Raw genomic sequence first — 27,521 nt, 5'->3', positions numbered from 1 at the left:
AAGTTTCTGGATCGAGTCTGACATCTGGGGAAAATCAAAGGTGAGGAAACTGGAGCTAGAAGTCTACCAGATATTAATTATTTACCATTGTTACCTACTTTCTTTTAAGACTATTGCCTTCAAGTTCCTTTTACATTTATATATGCAAGAGTTTCTAATTACAGCACTCTTGTGCTCAATACCTTATGTATGCATGGTTGAAATGTACTATTTCAGAAGGAGTTTCAACACCATCTTAAAAGTAGCACTGTTTACTGTACCCACTTGTGGTAACTTTATCTGAGATAATGAACATGAACGCCATTTTGAAAATGCTGAGGCTTCTGGTTAATCCTTTTTCTTTTAATTACCATCTGTGCAATTCTCTTTAAACTACATTCTCAAGAGGTCGTGGCTTGCCTTTTAGGTTTATGAAGGAGGATCCATGCCAGACTTTAAAGGCATCCATGTAAAACACATGTCTGTACAATTATTCTAAATGAGTCTTACTTACATAGTCAGTGTTCACTTAAGTATCTAGCATGGATTCCTAGACACTCTGGTAATCTCTGCACTAAACTGAAGGGGTTCAAGTGTGAACACCAAACTGGCCATATTTGGGAGAGCATTGGAGTATCAAATAAAAACAAGCTCAAATAAAACGTTCGTCCTAGTGCGTGCGTTTGCAGGGATACGCAAGGAGAACACATGCAGACTTCATGTGGCTATGTTTTTCTTAACTGAGACATTTCATAAAACCATGCATCTATTTTAGATTATACATATAATGCAAACTTATTCTATAAACCTATAATGTAGGTTATTCTTTAGTGAAAAAACCTACTGCTTCAATGTGCCATGCCATAGTATTTTAATCCAGCAAATAATGAGGTGTATAACATATCAACAGTACATAAAGGTCTACTCCTTTCCAGCAAGTTTCATTCCACCAGGAGAAGAAAACAAACAAACAGTGTGCAGCTTGCACTTTACAGAAAATCGACCTGTAATACTGAAGAATGTATTTCTTGTTTAACTTTCTCCTCAGATATTCCACCTAATTTAGCTAGGTAACTGAGGCAGACAGATAGCTGATGCTTAGCAAAATGGTAACAGAGAAATTAAGCAGAATTATTTCCTTGATTAATATTTAAACAATCTCTCAATTTACTCTCAGAAAGCTCTAAGCTAAATCAGACCTGGGAAGCTTTTATTTAATGCCTGAAAGTCACAATAACAATTTCATTCACTGAAGATAGAAATTACAATGTGAACTAAACAAAGACAAATGCCTTTATCACCAATAAATATTTGAATATATCTAACACCTGACAGCTATGGAAATAAAACGCTATTTATTAAAAGTTTAAATACAATCCTGAAATGTGTTCGGACACAAGCATGGGTTGTAGATATTGCTTAGGGTCTGTTTTTATCTGAAAAAATATATATAGCTGGTACAAGTCAATTACATTTACAATAGAAAATGTATTTTTGTAAAAAAAAAATAACAAATACAAAAAATTGACATTCAACATTATAAAAAGTTTTTTCTTAACATTTTAGAACTTTTTTGTAGTGTGTGTTAAAAAAAAGTGTTCAAAACGGTTGCAAATTAAAAAAATATATATACAAAGATAATGGTGAGTTTCTGGTTTTAACGAAGCAGAGAAACATTACACAGTAGTTTCGTGCTTCCACAGCCCAGTCCTAATATTACCAGTGCCGTCAGCACTGCTGGAAGGCCCTTCTTGATCATTGTCTTTAACTGGTCCATTCTGAACTGCTAAATTCACGCCATATGATTTTTCCTGACCATCAATTTCAACAACTGTTGGCTCCTTTATAATGTTTTTTTTGTTGTTGTTGGCACTAACAGCCTTGTCCAAGTTTCTGCTGTACCTTGGGTGAGCAGTGCTTGCATCGCTGCTATCCAGTGGCCCTTGGTTGAACTGGCGTTCTCTGTAAGCTAAATATGCCCGCCGACTCCTTGAATGTCCCTCTGTGTTACCTGGCCGACTCTTCGGCAGTCCATTTTGAACACTACCATCTACACTTGTGGGCACATCATAAGCATATTCTCTAAGCACTGCGAGTCTGCTTGACCGATGTCCCTTGCTCCTATTTTTATGAGGTCGGGTTGGGGGTCCATTTGTCCGAAACTGAACCTCCAGTGGAGCAACATGCATATTAATGTCATTGTCAACTGAATGCTCCGTTAGACTTGTATCAAGCTGAGGGGCGGTGTTCAGCGGTAAAGGCACAACACTGCACTGTACTGCTGCAGCTTGCAAGTTAGTCAGTTTACAGCCTTGAGATGAATTCTTTATGCTTGATGCACTCTTGTTGGTGCAAGAAGATTCTTCACTGCCGTTGGCACATTTGGGGGCATCTCCATTAGAGGCAGTGGCGTTTGAAGGTTGAATATTAACTTGCACAGAGTAAGCACTCCTTCCAGGGCAACACGTAGCTATCCAAGCACGTCTTAAATCTTCACGGTACACGGCGTGGTGCACAATAAGAAAGGTACTAAGGCCCAAGCATGTTGCTCCAAAGAAGCAGCTAAAAATCAGATCCATGGGATAATACGAGGAGACTGCCAATGCTCCAAAGATCCAGAGTGAAACATACAAGAGCAATGTCAGGCTAGCCCCAAGAAGTTGGGCTTGAAACGTGTGCTCGTTCTCTAGGGCAGATGTCGATACTAAGGACACAGACAAGGAATCCTGATTTGCGTCGCCATGTTCACTGGGTGCAAGGTGCTGCTGCTCCTCTGCTGGCTCTTTTAGCTCGAATTTACGTTCTGGGTGTCGTTTCAGCTGTATAAAGATGCTGAGAAAGTACATGAAGTTTATGAAAATAATGAAGCTCGCTGGCCCATAAAAGGCTCCAAGGCTTGGCTCCCAGGCCATCCAGCAACTAAAAAAAGAATGGATAAAGTGCATTATTAAAACAGAAGTCCCTCGTATTAAATATAATAAATTAAAGGCCTTCCTACCAGTGTGACGTTCACTAGTGTTTAGAATCTATGGAAATGTTTCTAAACACTTCATATTTTCAATAAAACATCAAAACGGTATCAATTGTCGCAAAGTATGTGGCAAATAAGGGTTGCCTGATCTATAATCTGCTCATATCTCCGTCTATGTGTTTTGTTTTTTAACTTACTTATTACATTTGCTGGGAAGTGACTAAAATTTGCACACCCTTTCTGTGAATTTTTTCTATTCTTACTGCAGAATCCCGCTCTCTGTTCCGTAAAACAAGATAGGTATTTAAGTTCTAACACTGTTCTGCCACTGCAAAATACTTCTCTGCTGAACTGTGTTCGGTGCCTTTATACCACGGAGGCCCTCATTTCGAGTCTGGTGGGCGGCGGTCAGGTCACCGCCAGTACGGTGACCTTCCCACAGCCCCTATTACAGAGTTTCTGCCCGTTAGCCCAGCGGGAAGCAGCCTCACAAATTTTCGCCAGCTCCTAATCGAGCCGGCTGCAATGTTGCAGTGTGTAGGGTGCAACAGCACCTGTCGAGCTTTTCACTGTCTGCTAAGAAGACAGTGAAAAGCATGACTGGGCTGTCCATGAGGCCCCCCTGGACTTCCCATGCCAAGTGCAGGGCCCCTGGCACCTGGTCTCCACCAGCTTTGTAAAAGCCGGTGGAGAGGGGACTTGTAATCCCCAGGGCAGCCCTGCCCTGTCAGATTAAGACCCCTGGCACTGCCAGGCCACTGGCCAGAGAAAAAGTGGCAGTGCCTGAGGTCCAACCATGGTGCATACGCCACAGTCATAATGTGGAGATCGGACCGCCAGACTCCTAATGAGGAAGGACCTGAATGTCTTCAGTGCCTACACACTTCTAAATCCCTCCACCCCACCTCCCCAGAGCCTAACCCCAAAATCTTTTTATATCAATGTACAGATATAACACATTGGGGCCATAAATAAGAGAAAATCAGGCTAATTCTTAAGCAACAACATTTTAAACGTTTTATAAACAAGCAAAGGTTTAAAGACCATAACATTTAAACTTAATATAAAAAACTGCGTTGTCTGAGATGACTGTCGGCGGGAGGAGCTCACACTGGATGTGCTCTACATAGAAAAGTATTGTGTGTGGTTCAGCTGAAATAATTACGTCAAAACCAGAATGTGATAAGCTGTGAAACAGCAATGTGCAAAAGAGACCTTATTAGGCAGCACACTTAGAGTTACAGTAAACATTTTTTACATTATGCACATGTGCAATCTGAGGCACATTGACATCTGAGGAATTACACACTGTGCACTGATGTACCAACATCAAAAGGAGGGCAATTTAATCTATTAATATTAAAAGCTGTTTTTCAAAATAGGAGCAGGGCCATCACAAGGGGGGGCAGCTGAAACGGTATGCTCCAGGCTCTGCTCTTTTCATGGCCTCTTCCTGCCTGCTTTTGCAATACATTCATGGTGAGAAAGGAAATGTCAACCACCATTTTCTGGTTATTTGCACAATTTTTGGGTTGTTTACCTGAGGCCTGCAAAATCTTTTAACAGGTCTGATTAGCAGGTAGGAGGGGAGGGCATGTTGGTCATTATGTCACTTTTCTGCAGCTCTACTTTGCAACACCATATTTAACTGCTTCTGCCATACAGTAGGGGGTCATCTTTAAGGTATGAAATGCATACATCTGTACTAAAAACATGTCTGAAAATGAGCACTGTCTGTCTAAAAGCAAAGCTGGAAAGTATGAACAGATGTGCTGATGGCTGTAAGTACAAGCTCTGCTTCATCACATAACTAAGCTACAAGGAAGGATGTCTTGTACTATTGTACTGCTCCCCCATAATATCTTCTAGAACCCCATGAAACAGAACAGCTGAAGCTAAAAAATTGAGTTAAATATTCCCCTCTTAGGGAAGAAAGGTTGAGTGGAAGTTTTGACATTTTAAAGGAGTCTCTGTGGGGCTTCTCTACTAGCCATCAGCACGGTGTTAATGCTGGTTTACTGCTCCATTGGTTTTCCGTGCCCTGTGTTGTGTGCGTGCCTGCCGTGCTGGTTCCACGGGTTGCGTTGGATGTGATTTGTACCAGCACATGAGGAGCAGCAGTCCGTTCTCAGAAAGGCATTGTGAGAGGTCCTGCAGGCAGCGCCCCAGTCACTATGGCGCTGTAGCAAACCCATGTATACCGGTGTATTTTTTTTATTCAGTGTAAAAGGTATAACTGAAAACGAAATCACCAACTGAATCCACCTAGAAAGGATTGTCGCTTCCCTGAAAAAGTATCCTTTTTTTACAACACTTTATAAGGCACTAAAATCGAGTAAACTTCAAAATACTAAATTTACATGGTAATTAGTTTAACCACTTTAGAATTTGAGTATCACAACTGCTACACAAGTCTTGAGTAGATTCTCATAAACGTTAACTTATTAGTTTTACTGACTATGTTTCTAGTCTACTCTAAAATGTAGAATATTCAATTAGCTTCAGAACAAGTAGAGTTGCCAGAAAGTAATCACCTAAAATGTAAACAAAATGTTTTATTCTTCACATCAAATGGTAAAGAACTGCAGTACTCACTATGGTGCACTGGGTCTACTTCCGTAATTCTTAATATTAGCTGCCGCTGTAATTCCACAGACAATAATTGGAATACCGCCGCCAATGAGATAAAATCTACAAAAAGGAAATGGCATTGTTAAACATGAGCGAGTTATATAAAAACAAGAAATAATCAGAATGGAGAATTACCACCAGTAGCTAAAGAAAACGTACACACTCAAAACTATCTCTTATTTGACTGGAGTCATAGAAGATACTAATGAACGAAGAATGATTAAAAGGATTGGGGCCTCATTTACAAATCTCTTTTGAGATGACAAACGCTGCAAAATAACAAGGTTAGTGATTGCAAATGGCTTTGCAGTCGCAAACCTCTACAAAAAACATTTTATGAATTCCTTTCCACATCGTAAAATGACATTTCTGATCCTTTCTGAACCGCAGCTACGAGGAGGCAGTGTAAAGAAAAGTGCTCCCTCCTATTTACGATTCAGAAAGAAACGTAACAGTGCTTTACAACCAATTGCAGTCATAAATCATTTATCAATTACTGAACCCTGAGTTTAGGTGGTGACTGATTTGCAATGGGGAAAGAGTCGTCTTAGAAAGGGCAGCAAGTGTGGGTCCAGGTGACCACTGGCAACTCCCCGGTAGGTTTTCAAAAACAATTAAAAAATAATGTAAAAAAAAAAAAATCTGCACTGGTTCAATTTAAGGAACGAGAAGCTGTTTTTTTAAAGTGATTTCTGTTTTCGAATGCAATCACAGTAATGGATGGCTGCTGTCCCTTGCAGACCACTGTCCCTCTGATTGCAACCAATCACGGGGGCAGAAGCGGGGGGGTTGCAAACAGCAACCTTCCTAATGGAGGCAGCGAATCAGTATTTTGTGAAATTATCTATTGGTACATAAGCCGGGACTGCAAAATAGTATTCCATTCACAAAAACATGGTGCTCATTCTGCAGTTGCCTTTTTCGAATGGAATAACAGTGCATTAGTCCCTAAGGAATGAGGTCCACAATGAAGACTACTGTGACAGATGAGATGCTGGCTACAGATAGGGCGGCGCCAACCTATGACAGTGGCGCACTTTATGAAGTCAACCACTTTGACAGGAATTGCCAGGTGATAAATTATGTGATGCCAGATGAATGGAACGAATGATTGCAAGCCGTCTTAAGTTCAGTTTAGATAATTCACCTGCACAGATCTCAATGATTAGATGAAAAAGAAGTGTATGAAAACCTTGAACATAGCTATCGACTGCAAGTATAGAGGTGTTATTAGATAACGATTGTGTGTCTGTTCTGGACATGAGAAAAACGAATGGGATGGCGTCCATGAAACTGGCTAAAATAACAGGATTTAAACTTCAATAGAACCACGTTGATGCAACGAGAGGTGTCTCAGTCACCAGACCATACTCTACAAGTACTGAATCCTCCTGGGAAGGGACTCTGGTCAGACATACATTAAGCACAGAAGCCTCTCTGTAGCAGACAAGGAAGCCTAGTGTTATATATAACGGGTTTTAGGTCACTGTGTTAAAAGTAGACTGTGCTGCTCAAATATAGAGTGGTTTTCTGGCCTCCGGCTGTTATACAGCTACACAGTCATTGATGAGAGGGTGAAAGGTAGCTACAAATAAGTTGGCTTGGGAGTAGTGTACGTCACTACTTTTACCCCTTTGTGGATAAGCAGCAGGCTGGGGGAGTTGGTGGGGTCAAAAGGAGATTTAAATGGTGGGATACTGAGAGGGCCTTAAGCCCTTCAGTCATTTACAGAAGTAATACAACCTGGCACAACTAGAAGTATTTCAATACCTGCACTTAACTCATGCATTTGGCTTACGCAATGCGGGGGTGTTGAGACTGAGATGGTGCACAGTACACCTCAAAGACTGTTATTGAAGGCATGCCTCATGAAAGCAGCCACCCTGATCTAAAGACCATGATAAATAATTTACTGAACACGTTGAACAAGCTGATATCACATTGGGCAGTGAGTCTGGGGCACATAGATTACACAGGTTGGGACGAGGCCTTTCAGGGCTACAACAGTCTTCAGATCAGTGCAGCTGTATAGGGCGTACCACACCTGTAGCAGACTTAAGACTATAGGGATTATTTATATGGAGCTGTTTCTCGCAGGCTGTAGACATGCAGAGAGTTCTGTGCAAATTCACCAGGCAGAGATTTGCTGCTCAGAAGTCTCGGCAAAGGTCTGTTGCTTCTAATATGTAAATAAATAAGGAAGAACTCTTACAACAGAGATATTCCATTTTGTTTGTTTGCTGATAACCGCTGTCACACACCAATACCACAGTTTGATTGTCCCATGTTCCATCAAGAGGTGCAGAGTATTGGCACTGGAGCAGTGCTTTTCAAGTTAGGAAGTTAGCAGTAGGATGACATACAGTGACAATGGGGTGATGAAGACTAAAATTGCAGATGTGACGACTCAGAAATGTGTTTTCCGAGAAGGCAGCAGACAACACTGGTGCATTGATTCACGCATATTTTGCACGCTGCCATTACGAGAATCGTGCATTTCTGTGTTTTGTTTTTTCTATTTCTGTTATGTTTAAAAAAAAGAAAATTAATACATTTTTTTCAACTGGAAGGCTCATCAATTTGTCGCATAGCGAAAGTAGAGCATGTACATGCTGAGGATTAGCTACTAAAATGCAAAGGACACTGCTATGTATAAAAACCTGCTGGGCAACTACAAAACGTGCGGTCTCTTGATTACAATGACAGGATGTTTTCCGTGAATCTGCAGAATCGGAGTGCAAGAAGCTAAGCAGAAGCCTGCGCCTAACAAGGGACGGGATCCCTTTCTGAAGCGAGCTGAGCGCTCCAGCGGCTGTTTTATTGGATTTCATGAGAGCTTGGACTGAGGCACTCCGGGACCGGGCAGAGAAGGATCTATTGTACCGTACAATAGTATAATTAACGCAGACACTTACCTAGCACATCCTTCCAGCTTTGTCTTAAACTCTAAGCACAAGCAAAAGTCATGCAATTGAACTGACTACATTCACAAACTCTAGGAAAGAGAAGCGTTCAAGTGTTGTTGGTAAAGCAATATGATGACCTCTAGTCTCTGACTCTCCGACTCCTGTTTGGAAACCCAATCCAAGCAAACAGACCATCTATGCAGTGCATACTCGGGCTGATCTCCAGGCACTGGACAAGCTCAATAACGTGTGGTCTAAATGACGAGAAGCAGGGGAAGTTCGTTTTAATGATGAAGCTAATAGCGCAGCTTCCAAAGGAGGCTTGACAGGATGGGCAGCAGGAAGGCAAACAGCAGCTTTACCTCAGCATTGGTCGCGGAGGAGGAGGTGGCTCATCAGAATCCTGGCACCTCTTTGCTTTCTTGGTAATTTGCTTGTAGATATTTCGTGCTGTAACACCCACCCACAATACAGTGGCAAGAGTAGAATAATGCAGAATGATCCCGACCTAGAGTTTACAAAATAACCAAGTATATTACTAATGAGGACAAAAGCGCAATTAAAACAATATAACAGATCATTATTCGTAATTCCATGGTAAGACAAACACAAACACAAACTAATGTGAACGTCGATGAAACAAGACTACCAAATGTTAGTGCAAACATTTTCCATAATTGCAGAAAGCAACCCCTAGTTCCAGGAAGTTGGTTCATGGCAATCTGAACAGCTTTTCTTTGAAAAGCTGCTGGTGAACACAAATGCTCACTACTCCTCAAACATAAATACTAAGGGTCTTGATATCAAGTGGGGGAGTCTCTTAAGAATTTATGTCATATAGCACTATTCAAATTTGCCACATCTGCCATCATTGAGAAAATTAAAGAGATCTTTAATATTGATTAAACACAGGACAAGTACCTACCAAATGGAAATCTCGATTGTTCTCGACCACTCACAAGAAAAGCAATTTAGAATTGACTGAAATTGATAATTATCAGCATACCATCACAGCTTCAGTACTCTCTTCAATAAGGTGATACAAGAAGCAGACGTAAAGGCATGGTGGCCAGTCAGGGCAGATGAATTTTCTGTACTGCCTCTCTTTAGGTTGCAGACAATGTATCTTGTGGGATACCGCAGGGCTCTTCACTATCTCCTCTATATTGAATGTATATGTGCAATCTTTAACTGATTAAAAAACATAGTTAACTGGTATTAATTTAATGCAGTTGCTGATTCAATTGGATATAAATGCTGCGGTCTCCCTTGAAAACCTCAGAGTAAGACATCCCAAAGTGGATGAGTAACTACTTAAAACTGAATGGGCAGAAACCTGAAATGCTTCTAGATGGTCAAAACAAACGGTAGTGGCAAGAATCCACCTGACCCCCAGATAACTTGAGGCCCGCCAAACCTTTCCCTCAAGGTTAAATATATATGCCCCTGCACTGAATACCTTACAATGGAAGCACAAACCAACTCCAACAGTTCGTCACGCTTCCATGCTGAGGATGCTAAGAAAAGAAGCACATGCTACATTTCAGTACGTCTGCTCAAATGTACTGACTACTACAATGGAGTTCATCTCGGTCGTATTGAAGCCGCCTGAAACTGCAGCAGGTATAGAATGTCGCAGTAAGGGAAGTAAGAGAGCTCAGAGAACAGGAGAAGGAAAGCTACACTGACTCCCTGACAAGAGGCGGCTACAGTTCAAAACACTCTACTTAATGTAGTCCTACTATGGGAATGAAAAATCTTCTTAGAAGTAAACCAGTAAATTTGCGACTGTTCCCCCTCTATGCTCTAGCTCATCATATCTCATGCAAATTTTAAGGTTTAGAGTTGTGTGTATGGGTGGCCTGTTCTTATGATACTCAGCCCCAAAGCTGTGAAGCATTCTTCCATTAGCTATCCACAGCTGGCACACACACTACTGTAGGAAATCGGATTATTATTACAATCACAACTCTTGTCAGGGTGAACCCTCAAAGTCACTAATTTAACCCAAACGTAACGCCCTGGTAGCTAAGGCACAGAATAGACAGGCTTAAGTTAATGTGTAAAGTACTTATGCAGTACCAAAATAGTAATTAAGTCAAAACACTATGCAATACAAACCCCAAACCGATTTAGAAACAGAGTACAATTTAATAAAATTAAAACAAAACACTCAACAAGGGTAACTGGACAAATGCTTTTTGAAAGTTTTATGCAGAAATAGCATGAAAAGCAGAGGTCCACTGCCTGTTCTCACGTATGTATTGCCGAATGGAAAAACAAAAAACACACAGCATCGGTTTCTTTAACTGATACGTTCTGCTTTTAAATAAAACCCAATTCTCGTTTGGGAATGCAAATCTAGAGATAGAGGACTCGGAGACGTTTTAAGGCATGGGCAAAGTCGTCTCTGGCCCTGGGCCCTAGTTTTCAAATGGGTCCCTTGAAAATTGGTTAGGATAGGGCACCTAATTAATGTATCTGAATAGTCAAGCTGTGATAACTAAAAACTTGCAAAGCTGAGCAAAGTTAATAATGGAATCCTGTAAGTCAGGTTCTGATTGTGCTTGGCTATGCTTCTGTGAAGTACTCAAGCTAAGCCCTAACACACATGCTTTATAATCACCACTCAAAGCTAACTAGATGGGAGTATTGTGCGACGTAGTGCCTCGAGCTGTCAGTACCAGTTTGCTACAGAGCTGCACAGTGCAATACAAGTGCAGGCACCAAAATGGTGCAAATCTGAAACAGGAAGGTGGGTGTGCCACCTAAAGGACAAGTTACTTACCTTCGATAACACCTTATATAGTATAGACTTTATCTAGCTGGCGATTCCTTACTTTTGAATTTTTCAGACATCAGACTGGATTTGGAAGATTTTTTGTGAGCAGTACCCCTCTGCACTGGTAGGTGATGTTGTCAGCAGCAGCAGAAATTATGTTGCAGTTTCTATATAGGCACCACCCAGGCATGCCGATGTCATTGTCTTTTCATGACTATCCACACCAGAAGCGCAGAGCCATCAACAACACTGACCACTGGTGTGCCAAACTAGGGACCTGAAAGGGTCTTCTTTGTCCCTAGAAATCTGTTCGCAGAGCCGGGAGGATGGGTGAGGGCGTAAGGAATCAGCAGATTGATACAGTTTCTACCAGATAAGACATTACCGAAGGTAAGTAACTTGTTCATCTGATTGAGACTACTAGCTGCTGATCTCTACAAATGAGCTGCAATCACTGCCATCCCCTTGGTGAACACCTGAGGGGTGCTGGTAAGGTCGAAGGGAGGCACGGTGAACTGAAAGTGCTCATGGCCTACCGTAAACTACAAGTAACGGCTGTGGGCTAGAAGGAGGGAATATGGAAATAAGAGCCCTACAGGGCCAAAGTTCCCATCCAGTTTCCTGCGTCCGGGAGAGAAAGCACCTGAAACTGCATGAGGTTTTTGATTTTCTCCTTCTTGTGGAAGAGATTGATGGATCTTTGATCCATCTAAAATAGGGCAAAGACTTTGTTCTTTTTGGAAACCTTAAAGTAGAAGAAAAAACAACCACAACCTACTTCTGGCACCGGAACCCTCTCTATGGCTCCCTTGGCGAAAAGAGCTGCAACTTCCTTGCTGAGAATGGACAGATGATCTTCAGTCATCCGATTGTGAGATGGTGACATGGAGGGAGGAGTAATTTTGAAGGGGAGGGAGTAGTCACTTGGGACAATCTGAAAAACCCACCTGTCCGATGTTATGGACTGCCAGTGGGGCAGGTGATGGCTAATCCTGCTGCCTACTGGGTGCCTGTGGTGGTACAGGAGTAGACTAGGAGGGTTTTGAGGCTGCTGCAGTGGGGTGGGGGGGAGCATCCCCAGAAAAGCCAGACGTCCATCACCAGGCATGGCACCTTAGGGTCACTATTGTTGAAACAGCTCTGCCTAGCAAGCCAGTTGCGTCAAGTTCCGCAATTAATTGTGAACTTTGCAGCATCTCTCCTATCGGCAACAGCCTGAAAGAGTCCAGGCCTCTTCCGAAAGCTATGGTAGCACTTGCGCAAAAGTGTGGAAATAGTGGCCCAAAACGCATGCAGTGTTCACAAACCGCAATGCCAGGCTGGCGGAAGAAAACCTCTTCCCAAAATATTTCAGCCTCTTGGATTCTTTATCTAGGGAAGTGGTAGGAAAAGCTCCTTGGGAAGTTAAGGCTTGGAACACCAAGCTCTCAGGATTATATTTTATGTTTTTGCGGGAGGAAACTTGGGTCCCCAGGGTGGGGGAATGGTGGCCTCTGTGTTGGGTTTGGACCAGGTGCCCAAAAGGATGTCTGTGAGAGTATCATTGAAATGGAGTAGGGGGTTCTGATTTGGAAGCTCCCGGTTACAATACCTCTGTCAAGAGATTAGTTCTGACTGCCACTGAGAGTAGCTGAAGGTACAAGACATTAGCTCCCCTCCTCACCACTATTGGGTAGGTAGCTCCCTCTTCCGTAGCAACGGTAGTGCGAGAAAGCATACCAGTATCTGGCAAGGTGTCCAGTCAACTGGCCTCGCCAAAATCACCACACCAGTCAATTTCTTCCTCATAGGGCTGGTATTCTAAAAGGTACAGTGACCCATCCCAGTCTTCCGAAGGCCGATTCGAAGGGAATAGGGTTCAGGCTTCAATCTAGGAAGCAAGGCTTCTGGTGGCGTCTGAGTCGGACAACGTCCATCTGGTTCAGAGCCAGAGTCAGGAATGACAATAGGGATGGTGCCCCTGGTGGGTGCCCGAAACATCGGCTTTGGGATCGACACCAAGGAAGGTCGAGATAGTACGACCGGCTTTGGTCCGGATCAAGGACTGGATCCCTGGGAGCCCACCGAAGTCACCAGCGTTGAACCAGATGGGGCTGCCTCTGACCCTGTGGGGCCCCAAGGTGCACCTACGGGATCAGACTGCCCAAAAATGAGGCGCATGGCCTCCTAGAACACTATAAGTTGGGCAGGGGTCACTCTGGCACCCGAAAAGTGAGGGAGGCGCAAAGCCAGACCAGCCGCAGGTTCCAAGGAATGAGGCCTAAAACGCAGATGCTCCTTCGTCGTGTCAGCTGATGGACGAGGAGAAGTCGTTTTCTTGCTTTTCTTCTTATACCTCGACTTACCATATTGTCCCAAGAACTTATGGGACGATGATGACTTTGTGCTCTGGTGCCAGGACCTCGACCTGGGTGGAACAACATGCAGGGATGCCATCAACTTTAGGGACTGCTCCCTCAAAGCCTTCGGATGTATGGCCCGGAAATCAGTGTTTTTAAGGTCATGGTTGCACTCCAAACACCACAAAAAAGACGAGGTATGAATCCATCACCAACCAGTAAATGGCTCTGCAGGGCTTAAAACCAGTCTTATGTGACAACATCCTCGACACATATGAAGGTAAAACCTCAAAAATCGTCAATAAAAGTAAAAAAATAAAATAAAAAAAAGCCCAGTCAAAAACTGACTGAGATGTAGCTCTTCTCTCAGATTAGCACTGGCTGGTGCGGGGAAAAAAAGAAGTGACACCAGCGCACTTTGGTGGCAGCTAAAAAGGAATAGCAATGTAATTTCTGGCCCAGACGATGCCAGAGTCAATCAACGCCACCTACCAACAGTGCAGGGGAGTTGCTCACAAAAAATCTTCCGGATCCAGTCTGATGCTTGGGGAGAATTCAAAGGTAAGGAATCTGCAGAGAAGTCTCTATCGGATACCATTTGCTGTTTTTGCCTGAACACCAATCGTAGCCGTAAAGGTGGACCTGGGGGGTCTGGGTGTTCTCAGTCCCACAAGCTATGTTGTAGCGGGCAGTGCTCACTGGCATTCTTTTGCTAGTGGTTGTTAAGCATCTTCCCCTGACCTGATCTGTTCATACCAGCCCCTTGTTTTGTTGCTATATGTAAATGGATACACCCTATGTTTGATGTTTAGCTGTTCATACTGAGAGCAACTAGAGGTGAAGCATAGTGTTTCCTAGGCCAGGGCTAAATTTCAATTAAGCCACTATAATTTGCATACTTTTCAGAATTTCACACTATGTTTACTACACAAAATTCCCGAAATTATGCCATTAAGTTTCATTGCTTAATTAGGCATACATCTGTGGCAAAATTATATGGTGGGAACAATCTGAATGAGTGAAACGTGAAGGGTGGTCATTCATAGTACTTGTGTTTTTGGTGCTATTTCTTTTAGCACAAAATGAGTCATTATGTCCAAAATGAATTTTAGGATGCATTTTTGTATAAAATATAGTGCTGAGAGCCTTATTTGCATTTTGTGTAATTTCATTAAATTTTCCCAAAATATCACAGAAGTACATAAAAGCAAGAATTTCGTGCACGACCAGTGTTTTCACACACAAACTGTTCTTGATGATATCCCCTTGGTGCTCAAGGGTTCTCTGCCAGAGCTCATCTGGTCTTCAGAAAAAATCAGTTGTGAGGAAATATGGCTACCTCAGAAGCGACTGATTAATTTTGAAATAATAGCATGTAATGACTATCCCACAGTATCTGTTGTTTTAATAAGCTGCCTTGGTAACCTCATGTTCAAAGTATTGAGCCCCTGCTGAGAATTGCTTGTACTCTCCCATTCAAATTGCAGCTCCTCAGTATCTTATAGTACCCGCCCATCTAAATCACTGTTATCAGCAGGTCAAGTCGTACTGCTCCACTCCTGTTCTATATGCCGCAAAGACAAAGTCTGAAGACCCAAGGCATCTGGGTGGCTGGAGCTCAACCAGCCTTTAAAAATGTAATTTGCGAGTTGTCTGGCCGCTCTGCAAGGACACCTCGACGGTCTGGGAAGGAGCAAATCGGGCAGACCACTTGGTGTGGAAAATCAGTGACTGGCCCTTAAAGCAGAACCCCTGTTCCAGCCATGGAACTTTGCCCATACCCAGCTTGTTCGGTAACACTTTAATGAGGTTTCATGATGTAAACAGTGATGTCCCAGAAGGGAAAAAAAAATGACAGAGCATGTATACCAATCACAGAGCTGTTAACCCCTTCCCAGACAAGCTTACTTTCATACAGTTGGTGGCATGACTAGACTCGCTAGTTTTTTTCTTCGTCCTGTTGTACATCATGTTGTTATGTTATGTTAATCCTATCTGTAGAACACAAGTTCACCTACAGGTCTCTTGGCGTTATTATGTACATTATGCTTGACAAGTGAGCCAAGGTTTCAAAGTGTGTCTAAAAGACGGAGACCAGATTCTGTATGAAGGCAATGGATCAAAAATTACACACATCTGAGTCACAAGAAGAAAAGAAGCAACCTCTACTCCTGGCTTTCCTGCTCTTAGGGACACATCCAATCAGAGAGGAACTTAGGGGGAGCAACATAATCAGCTTTTAATTTTACACACACATATATATTTAAAATGGATCCTCTGCGTGATAGGGGGCCAATGCAGTAAGAGAAGAGGGTGAACTCGAGAAAATCTGGGGACCTCGAGGATCAGCCTCGCTGCAGTATTTTAGAATATTTGGAGTCTTTTCATCAGAGAGAAGGACTGGCCTCTGTAATGCACATTAGTGTAATCAGACTTAGTTCCAATAAGAGCAGTGACCGCCAGGTACCTGCCATATTCTGATAGAAAAGGAAGTAGCTTCTTCAAAATTCTATGATGAAAGATGCATGTTACGACAGAGTCAGGGAGCTATCCGTTTTAACCCAAAGACTCATTACTACGGCAGCAGTGGAGGGGGTCCATTTTGTGTGGCCAGTAAGAGTCTAGCCAGAGGTCAGAATTTCCATCAATCGCTAAAACCTTTTTTTCTGCATAAAGGGTTAGTCAACTGCTTCCACACGGGACCAAACAAATTGCATAAACTGTTGAAAACTTGCTGTGAAAGGAGCATTTTTACTAAGACATTAAACAATTTGTGTGTCATCGTACATATAAGCTTTAAAGTCTAAATTAGAGAGAGCTTTTGCAACGGGTGCAAAGTATCAAAAACGTGTGGCGAGAGGACAAAGCCCTCGGCACCCTAGAGGTAACAGACATTTTTGCTGTAAAATTACCCAACTTTACAGCTTGAGAGTGACCAGAAATAAAGTCGGTCCAGTTAACTGCATTCCCCGCTAAGCCTGGTGAAGCTGGACGGATAACAGAATGGAATGAGCAGCTGTGTCAAAGACTGCAGACAGGTCTAGCAGGATCAATGCATTGACCAGGCACTTGTCCAAATCCATTTCATCAATGTTTAGGCACATTAATAAGCAGATATAAGGCTGCACAATTGTTGGTGACTTCCTCTAAAACAAGAAGTGCCTTAATTCCCCGTCTTAACGCCCTCACTGTCTTTCTCTTCCTCTGACCACTTCATCGTTATCACTTTTTCTTCACACCTTCTCTCGATACGTCACTTTTTCTCCACGGATCATCCTTCTTTCACTCACGGACACACCACTCCATTCTCCCACCTTCTCTTTTCTTTATTCCCACATCTCTTCCTTACACCGATATTGTCCCCCGTCACTTTGTTCTCTCTTCTTTCTCTGTGCTCCTCAACATCATCCCTTCTAACACCTTTTACTCATATAACAAAATTCCAATCCTTCGCTCTCCCCATCTCATTTTCCTTCCTCTTTTTCTGCTCCCTCATGATTTTCTGTCCTTATTCACCTTCCTCCAACATCTTTCTACTCCCATTTTCTTATTATGAAGTTCCATTCTTATGCTTACATACAGTTTTCACCTTTCCATTTTCTCTCCCAGTTCTTCATCTCCTTTTCCTTTTTACCATCAAGTTCTTCCCTAGTTTCCTACTCTGTTTTATCCTCTCCCCATCCTCCCCTCACGCTCCCTTCTTTATCCTTGTTCTCCTTTTGTCTGTCTTGCTTTCATTACTTCTCTCTTCTGCCCTGTATCTCCTTTCTCATTCTACCTCCTCTTTCACTCCCTTCTCCTTTCTATCCTGTCTCCTCCTCTCTGTATACACCTTCTGTCCCTTCTGTTTACTCTTTAAAACATCAGAAAATGACACCAGAGCTAGTGTACTTGGGTGAGAAAGGCTGAAGCTGGAGGCCATGGCTGGTCTGAGAGTAATGAAAAGTCTGGAAAGGGTATACTAAATGCCTTTAGACATAGGGGAGGAATAGAACTGGAGAAAGGCAAGAGTAAAGCTGGCGATCACATATTGTTGATAAATAAACAATAAATATCAAATGTCCAGACTGGATGGGGCTTGCAGTCCTCATCTGCTCCTATGTTTATGTGATGTAGAATAAAATCCCTATACGTTTAGCTTAGCTCTTCCATCCCGTGATGATGTCCACATTGTCTTTTCCTCTGGTGTGTTCCAACTCACGTGTTGTGAGGTCATTTCCTGTGGTGTGATGACCATGTTAAAGGCCATGTAGTGAGAGTTCCTTTGATATCATCAATATGCAAAATAGCATGTTTGAAATCTGATAGATCTTAACTCCTTTGATCATAGAATGCTGGCAAGTATAGCACAGCCTCATACAGCGTTATCCCATGGGCACTTTCATGTCACTGTGTGCTGTAAGTGGATCAAGGCAGCCCAAGGGCAACTTAAGAAAGGAGGAGTGTTAAGGGGTATGGGTGCTGGTTCGAAATAAGCAATTGCTCTTCATTCGTTTTCTTTCTTTTACTATTTCCTACATTTTAAGGTTCGACTCAACTGGCATGATTTAGCTCAAAATACATCACAAACTCAGATGATGGGAATGAGAGGTCCCCAAAATAATTCATAATTCAACCCCGCACCCCCAGAGATCCATAAAATGTCCCTGAGAGGACTGCTGTCCCATGCACGTACATCAAAGTCTCAAATTTGCAGCCACTCACAGATGGTCCACAAACTGTGACCTCCCTACAAATGATTACAACTTAGACCTCTATTCCCTCACATAATCTTGGATAAACTGAGTGGGAAGAAGATCATCAGAAATTCCCTTGATTGCAGACGGTTTTCCATGTTCTACAAAGATGAATTTGTGTGCAAATGGATTAAAAAACAATGGTCATCTGCAAGTATCTGGTGGTAGACTTAAACACTTGTCCATTTAAATCACCATGAATCATTTTATATCAGCATCTGGAAGGGGAGGCATAAATTGTTTGATGAACAATTGGCCATATTGTTAACCAATGTAATACAAACCAAATCCTTCCTCATACGGATGACCAATCAGATACTCGGAAAAATACCTCTAATTGTTTGTAAATGACGAAAGACAAACTCAGCAGAGTAAAAGTAGTGCGTATGATGCCAGATCTAATTTGTATTTCTTCTTAGCCCAATCTCTAATGCCTGGCACTCTGCAAAAGAAGAACCCAGTAAATGGTAACTGGCGAGACCCTCTCCAGATTCTATTCCCAATCAACATTAAAAAACTGAACTACTCTGGCAAACTGGGGTAAAAAGATCCGAAAATAGTAGTCCATCTACTCCTGTGAATGACGCAAGGAAATATTTAATCTGAAAGAGAGAACATTCTATCCTAATGCATCAATGTAGGGTCAGCAGTAAGAGGTAGGCCTAATAGAAGAGAGACATATGCATGATCTGATGAAGGGCTAAAGCAAGTTTGAGCAATCATTCTGCCAAAACTATAAATTTCTTTTAAATGCTGGAAAGTGTTCATGCTGAAGTTAACGTACAAGTTACTTACCTTCGATAACAATATATCTGGTAAAGACATATTCTAGTTGCAGATTCCTTACCTTTGAAATTCCCCAGGCATCAGAGATTTTTTTTTTGGAGCAGTTCCCCTGTGCGCAGTTACGTGGTATCGGTCAACTCCGCTGGTGTCATGGTGGCTGTGATGACATTGCGGTCGTATATAGGCACCACTCCAGGGCACTGACGTCAGTTTCTTTTCACAACTTTCCATGCCAGTAGCGCAGAGCCATGAAGAACACTGATAATGGTGTTGAGAACTAGGACCCTTAGAGGGAAGTACTGGTCCCTAGAAATCAGTTCGCAGTGTGGGGAGGGTGGGTCGGTCGGTAAGGAATATACAACTAGAATATGTCTCTACTAGATATATCATTACCGAAGGTAAGTAACTTGTACATCTGATAGAGAAGAGTAGTTGAGATTCCTTACCTCTGAATAGATACCTGAGCAATACCATCCCTGGTGGTGGGCTGCGAACCAAGATCACTTCAAAAAGTCCTGCAGGACTGAACAGCCAAAATAGCCATCCCTGCAGACCTGACTGTACAGGCAGTAGTGCTTGGTGAACGTATGTAAGGACATCCACGTTGCAGCCTGATAGATATCCAGGACTGGAACTCCACGTGCTAACACTGTGGTAGCAGCAGTTGCTCTGGTAGAATGAGGGCGCAAACCCTCAGGAGTTGATTTTTTGCCAAAGCGTAGCACATCTTGATGCAGAGGACTACCTATCATGAGAGGGTCGTCTTGTGCACTGCCTTCCCTTTCTTCGCACCCACATATCCCACAAAGAGTTGATCATCCACCCAGAAATCTTTGGTACGATCTAGATAGAACGCCAACGCTCTTTTTGGATCCAGACAGTGGAGTCTCTCCTCCTCATGAGAGGGATGTGGGGGTGCGTAAAAAGTAGGCAAGGTGATAGATTGGCCTACGTGAAAAGGTGTTACCACTTTGGAAAGAAAGGAAGACGTGGTTTAAAGCACCCCTTTGTCGGGATGCACTGCTAGGAATAGTAGCTCCAAAGAAAGAGCCTGAAGCTCACTTACTCTGTGAGCAGAGGTGATGGCAATCAAGAAAGCTGTTTTAAGGGTTAAGAGCTGTAAAGGACAGTTGTGGAATGACTCAAAAGGAATGCACATGAGGTATGTGAGGACCAAGTTCAAATCCCACTGGGGCATGATGAACGGGACGGGAGGAAACATGAGTGAGGCCTTTAAGAAACCTCCCAAAAATGGGAGATTTGAAAAGAGAAGGTTGGTCTAGTAGCCTTAAGAAGGTAGAGATGGCAGACAAATATCCCTTGATGGTGCCCAGAGTAGATCCCTGCTGGGCAAGAGAGAGATAATAAAGAGGAGAACCTCAGAGAGGTGCACAGAGGTAATCAACAGATGTGTTGATACACCATGCCACAGATTTCTTCCAATGACAGGTGTATACCATTTTGGTGGAGGGACGTCTGGCTGGCAAGATGACATTACAGACTTCGGGTGGAAGGTCAAAAGCAGTCAACTGTGGCCGTTCAAGCTCCATGCAAGGAGGCGGAGACTGGGCAGGTTTGAGTGGGTAACTCTCCCCTGCTGCTGAGACAGAAGATCCTCCTGAAGGGGTGTAGGAAAGTACCATCTTGCCTGGCATGTTACCCCCATTTTCACTGTATGTATGTATGTATGTATGTTTTAGCCCCTGTGTCACTGGGATCCTGCTAGGCAGGACCCCAGTGCTCACAGTATGTTCCCTGTGTGGTGCCTAACTGTATCACTGAGGCTCTGCTAACCAGAAGCTCAGTGTTTATGCTCTCTTTGCTTTCTAAATTTGTCACAGCAGGCTAGTGACTAAATTTACCAATTCTCATTGGCACACTGGTACACCCATATAATTCCCTAGTATATGGTACTTAGGTACCCAGGGTATTGGGGTTCCAGGAGATCCCTATGGGCTGCAGCATTTCTTTTGCCACCCATAGGGAGCTCAGACAATTCTTCCACAGGCCTGCCACTGCAGCCTGAGTGAAATAACATCCACGTTATTTCACAGCCATTTTTTACTGCACATAAGTAACTTATAAGTCACCTATATGTCTAACCTTCACCTGGTGAAGGTTGGGTGCCAAGTTACTTAGTGTGTGGGCACCCTGGCACTAGCAAGGTGCTGCCACATAGTGTAGGGCAAATTCCCCGGACTTTGTGAGTGCGGGGACACCATTACACGCGTGCACTATACATACTATGGATAGCGTCACAATGGTAACTCCGAACATGGCCATGTAACATGTCTAAGATCATGGATTTGTCACCCCAATACCATTCTGATCTGAATAAGCACAAAACTGGGTGCTGCCAAACTGCCTTTCCGGGGTTTCCACTGCAGCTGCTGCTGCTGCGACCCCTCAGACAGGATTCTGCCCTCCTGGGGTCCAGGCAGCCCTGGCCCAGGAAGGCAGAACAAAGAATTTCCTCTGAGAGAGGGTGTTACACCCTCTCCCTTTGGAAATAGGTGTGAAGGGCTGTGGAGGAGTGGCCTCCCCCAGCCTCTGGAAATGCTTTGATGGGCACAGATGGTGCCCATCTCTGCATAAGCCAGTCTACACCGGTTCAGGGATCACCCAGCCCTGCTCTGGCGCGAAACTGGACAAAGCAAAGGGAAGTGACCACTCCCCTGACCAGTACCTCCCAGGGGAGGTGCCCAGAGCTCCTCCAGTGTGTCCCAGACCTCTGCCATATTGGAAACAGAGGTCTTGGGGGCACACTGGACTGCTGAGTGGTCAGTGCCAGTAGGTGACGTCAGAGACCCCCTCTCATAGGCTCTTAACTTTCTTGGTAGCCAATCCTCCTTTCTTGGTAGCCAAACCTCCTTTTCTGGCTATTTAGAGTCTCTCCTCTGGGGTATTCTTCAGATAAGGAATGCAAGAGCTCACCAGAGTTCCTCTGCACTTCCCTCCTCGACTTCTGCCAAGGATCGACCGCTGACTGCTCCAGGACGCCTGCAAAACAGCAACAAAGTAGCAAGACGACTACCAGCAACAGTGTAGCACCTAATCCTGCCGGCTTTCTCGACTGTTTCCTGGTGGTGCATGCTCTGGGGGTCACCTGCCTTCACCCTGCACTGGAAGCCAAGAAGAAATCTCCTGTGGGTCGACGGAATCTTCCCCCTGCTAACGCAGGCACCAAAAAACTGCATCACCGGTCCTCTGGGTCCCCTCTCATCCTGACGAGCGTGGTCCCTGGAACACAGGAACTCTATCCACAGTCCAGTGATCCTTCAGTCCAAGTTTGGTGGAGGTAAGTCCTTGCCTCCCCACGCTAGACTGCAAACCTGTGTACTGCGTGATTTGCAGCTGCTCCGGCTTCTGTGCATTCCTCCAAGGATTCCTTCGTGCACAGCCTAGCCTGGGTCCCCAGCACTCTGTCCTGCAGTGCTCAACCCTCTGAGTTGACCTCTGACGACGTGGGACCCTCCTTTGTGACTCTGAGCCAGCTCCGGTTCACAAATCTTCTAAGTGCCTGTTCGGGTACTTCTGCGGGTGCTGCCTGCTTCTGTGGGGGCTCTTTGAGTTGCTGAGCGCCCCCTCTGTCCCCTCCTCCAAGGAGCGACATCCTGGTCCTTCCTGGTCCCCAGCAGCACACAAAAACCTCTACCGCGACCCTTGTAGCTAGCAAGGCTTATTTGCGGTATTTCTGCGTGGGAACACTTCTGTAACCTTCAGCACACTGTGGGACATCTTCCATCCAAAGGAGAAGTTCCTAGCTCTCTTCGTTGTTGCAGAATCCTAAGCTTCTTCCATCCGGAGGCAGCTTCCTGGCACCTTCATCCGGGGTTTTCTGGGCTCCTGACCCCCTGGACACTATCACGACTCTTGGACTTGGTCCCCTTGCCTTGCAGGTCCTCAGGTCCAGGAATCCGTCTTCAGTGCTTTGCTGGTGTTTGTGGTTCTTGCAGAATCCCCCTATCACGACTATTGTGTCCTTTTGGGGTAGTAGGTGTAGTTTACTCCTACTTTTCAGGGTCTTGGGGTGGGGTATCTTGGACACCCTGACTGTTTTCTTACAGTCCCAGCGACCCTCTACAAGCTCCTATAGGTCTGGGGTCCATTCATGATTCGCATTCCACTTTTGGAGTATATGGTTTGTGTTGCCCCTAGACCTATGTTCACCTATCACATCCTATTGTAATTCTACACTGTTTGCATTACTTTTCTTACTCTTACTTACCTGTTTTGGGTTTGTGTACATATAACTTGTGTATATTACTTACCTTCTAACGGAGGGTACTCACTGAGATACTTGTGGCATATTGTCATAAAAATAATACCTTTATTTTTAGTAACTCTGTATATTGTGTTTTCTTAAGATATTGCGCTATATGATATAAGTGGTATAGTAGGAGCTTTGCATGTCTCCTATTTCAGCCTAAGCTTTGCCATAGCTACCTTCTATCAGCCTAAGCTGCTAGAAACACCTCTATTCTACTAATAAGGGATAACTGGACCTGGCACAGGGTGTAAGTACTACAAGGTACCCACTATAAGCCAGGCCAGCCTCCTACAAGGGGCAGTCTGATCGGAGGATCGATGGCCATGCTCAAGAGCACGCAATACAAGACTCTTCGTGCTCAGTCCGGAGCCTCCAAGATTACTTGAGCCCGGTCTTGCCTGATCTTCTTCAGAACTCTGGGCAGATGTGGTATTGGCGGGAAGGCGTACAGGAAGTCTGAGTTCCACTTGTGACGAAAAGCGTCACCGAGCGAGTGTCGCCTTGGTAATTCCAATGTGCAAAACAGCTGATATTGCGCGTTCTCTGCGGAGGCGAACAGATCTAACCAAGGCTCTCCCCACTGCTGAAAGAGACCTTGGGCCACCTCTGGATGGAGACACCATTCGTGATCGACTACACATCGACAGCTGAGTTTATCTGCTATGGCGTTCAGAGAGCCTGGCAGATTTCGAACCACCAGGGAAATGCCCTGGCGTTCCAGCCATGTCCAGAAGCGAAGAGCCTCTTGACAAAGGGTCTTTGACCCCACTTCGCCCTGCTTGTTGCAATACCACATGACGGTGGTGTTGTCGGTGAACACCTGCACCACTTTCCCTTTGAGAGAGGGAAGGAATGCTTTCAGTGCAAGTCGGATTGCCTGGAGATCCAAAAGGTTGATGTGGAGCCCAGACTACGCCTCTCCCATGTGGCCGCCCCATCCCAAGAGTGTCACTACTGTGAGATCTGGTTGGGGAAGGGAGAGGGATCTGCCATTGACCCAATCTGGATTCAACAACCACTTATTTCGCAGTTCCCTCCCTCTGAGATCTGAACCATGTCAGAGAGATTCCCCTGATGCTGTGCCCATTGGAACTTCAGGTCCCACTGTAGAGCCTGCATATGCCATCTGGCCTGTTGGGCCATCAGGATGCAGGAGACCATGAGGCCCAGCAGCCTCAGTCATTTTCACCAAAATTCAGAATAGAGGCTGAAACATCAGTTTCATAGCCAGAATATCCTGGACTCGCTTTTCGGGAGGATAAGCCCGAAACTGCAATGTATCCAGAACAGCTCCAATGAAAGGGAGCATCTGAGAGGGAGTAAGGTGTGACTTCAGCCCCCCCAGAGAATGCAGGAGGTTCGCTGTAGTCTAGAGGTCGGAGACCACTTTCTGGGGAGTGTCCGCCTTCAACAGCCAGTCGTCAAGGTAGGAGAAGACTGGGACCCCTAACCTGCGCAGATGAGCTGCAACCACTACCATCACTTTTGTGAACACCCAAGGCACTGGCAAGGCCAAAGGGGAGCACGGTGAACTGAAAGTGCTCATGACCTACCACGAATCGTAGGTAACGTCTGTGGGACGGGAGGACGGGAATATGGAAACAGGCCTCCTGCAAGTCCAATACAACCCTCTAGTCTCCAAGGCAGAAAGGATCTGAGCCAGGTTTAACATCTTAAACTTCTCCTTCTTGAGGAAGAGATTGAGGGACTGGAGGTCTAGGCTAGGGCGAAGACCCTTGTTGGGCCACAGAAAGTAGCTGTAATGGAAACCACGACCTACTTCTGGCGCAGGGACCCTCTCAATGGCTCCCTTGGCCAAGAGAGCATTGACTTCCTCCAGGTGAAGTGCCAAATGATCCTCAGACAGGTGATCGAATGATGGTGGATTGGCTGGAGGAGAAGTCTCGAAGGGGAGGGAGTAGACCCTTCAGACGATATGTAAAACCCACCTGTCCATGGTAATGGATTCCCAGTGGGGCAGATGATGCCAAATTCTGCTGCCAACAAATTCGACAAAACGTCGCAGTCAGTCAAAAAATGACTGAGGTAGCTCTTCTCCGGATCTGCGCGTAGGCTTGCATTGAAACAAAAGAACTGACGTCAGCGCGCCAGGGTAGCGCCCTTATACGACCACAATGTCATCACAGCGCCCACATAGTCGAAAGACGCCACGTAACGGCGTGCAGGGGTACTGCTCTAAGAAAAAATCTCCACATCCAGTCTGATGCCTGGGGAAAGTCAAAAGTAAGTAATCTGCAACTAGAAGTCTCTATCAGCTATTGTATTGCAACTGTTGAAGTTGGCCTTCTATTTGGTACTTACTTTTAATGTAAATCAACTGAATAGTTGATGGACAGGCCCTGCAATATTACACATGCGGTGCTTAACATTCACATATCAGCAACTGAACTTTGAGTTTTGAATTGTGAAAGTAACTGATATACGCCTATGTTTAAAAATGATCAAACCCAGTTTTTTCTAGAATTAGAAGACCCTAAATGATAAGTGTTGGCTGGCTCTTGAAAGCTGTAGCTGTATTGTACACTCTTGTTCAAGATTTATGCTGGGAAGGTCTTATCCGTCAATATATGTTGACTGGAAGAATCACTATCTGTTCACATGAAATGAGTAGGGACAATAGAAAGAACAAGAGTGTCAACGTGCATTAATTTGTGTTCAGGAATTTTAAAGCACAGACGCCAGAGAATAAAAAAATCTCAGGGAAGAGGTGCAAAATGGGCCAAAAAAAATCTAGACATTAAGAAAACAGGTGATTAGTATGCAACTATTCTTGTCACTGTGTGGAACACAGCACCTCTCTGGGAAACTTTAATGAGAGAATGAAAACAATCACAACCCATTGTTCTCGTAACATATAAAATCAGCCAAAGTGAGTTAAACAGGATTGTCTGTAGTAAGGACCATAAAGATGATAAATTGATGGAGCTCAAACAAGTTTGTAAGCTGTATATGAAAACTAGAATCGGAGACAAGAAAAAGTGGCTGTGTCAAAATCAATGAAGCTGAATTCCAAAAGAAGCTGCCATTAGTTTTCCCAAGGCAATAGCTTAGATGTAATATGCTGCAAATCAATTTTTAGTAAAAAATCATCTTAACAGGGGATTTATTTATCTCCAAAGGATGAGTAAATATGAATTGTTGGAGGAAAAGGTAATGATCAGATGGGCAATAATTTCTTCTAATTAAACAATATTAAGCTGGAAAGTATACTGTCTTAATGACAGGTTGCAATCCAAAATCTTGACGGGTTAATATCCTTTCAGAGCAATCAGAAGAGAAATATTCAATTGCTCCTTCAAATATGGAAAAATTCAGGCTAATTTAAGAGTTTTGAGGCACATCCTTAATGAAATTAAGCTCCTGCTGTGTAGATCTGACCCCAAGAATTATCATCTTCTTTCTAATATCCCTTGGTTGCTGAAGCTTCCAAGCGTCCACATTTCAACAATAGGACTATGTAGAATAGAACGAAATTCTTGGTGCAAACTAGCTGGTTCCTCTCATTTAGAAGGAGCGCTATGGTAATATTGAATGTTGAGATTAGTATCCTTAATATTAACAATAGAAACATGTCCTGTTCTTGCGTTTGGATCAGTCAGTGACATTTAACATCCTCATACTTAAAATATCACTAAACAAGGTTAGCAGTGTAGTGGGGATGATGTATGCTACCAGCAGATGGTTGAAATCTTATCTCTAAGAAATTAAAGCAGGGCAAGGCTCTTCCAGTAGAGTCTGGTATTTCACATGGGTCCCGCATTCCCCCATTTTCCTCAATTTGTATGCCTAACTCCTTTAACAACAGCTTCTGTTTGATGCAAAATTAACCCCAACATGTTCCATCTATATCTAGAACCAATCAGGACTCAAGACAAGTGGCTTAAGTGCCTTACAAAAATCAGAGATGAAAGGTTAATTGACTTAGATTAATCATACCCAATAATTTCTAGATACTCAGCTCTGATCAGTCTTAAAATTAATGCCTTAAAGTATGAGCTCTTTCAGGTAAGGTGGCATGGAACTGTACTAATTGATAAAGGCTTTAAGGTTTATTTTAGATTCACGTATGACAATAGACAAGTCTACTAATAACTGCTACA

At 43.8% G+C, this 27,521-nt stretch overlaps 1 protein-coding gene across 1 annotated transcript in view; it reads right to left on the bottom strand.

Moving 5' to 3' along the window:
* Positions 1 to 833: 833 nt before the first annotated feature.
* Positions 834 to 27,521, bottom strand: part of ADGRA3 (adhesion G protein-coupled receptor A3) — a 208,588-nt gene continuing 181,900 nt past the window's right edge. Inside the window, exons 17-19 of the mRNA XM_069202173.1 lie at positions 8,850 to 8,995; positions 5,546 to 5,641; positions 834 to 2,898 (exon numbers count right to left, since the gene is read on the bottom strand). Of these exons, the coding sequence (XP_069058274.1) occupies positions 1,656 to 2,898; positions 5,546 to 5,641; positions 8,850 to 8,995 (1,485 nt within the window). The 3' untranslated portion in view covers positions 834 to 1,655. The remainder of the gene's footprint in view (positions 2,899 to 5,545; positions 5,642 to 8,849; positions 8,996 to 27,521) is intronic.

Source organism: Pleurodeles waltl, chromosome 1_2, assembly GCF_031143425.1.
Source record: "Pleurodeles waltl isolate 20211129_DDA chromosome 1_2, aPleWal1.hap1.20221129, whole genome shotgun sequence".
Classification (NCBI taxonomy): Eukaryota; Metazoa; Chordata; class Amphibia; order Caudata; family Salamandridae; genus Pleurodeles; species Pleurodeles waltl.
This window is presented reverse-complemented; position numbering and strand designations above follow the sequence as displayed.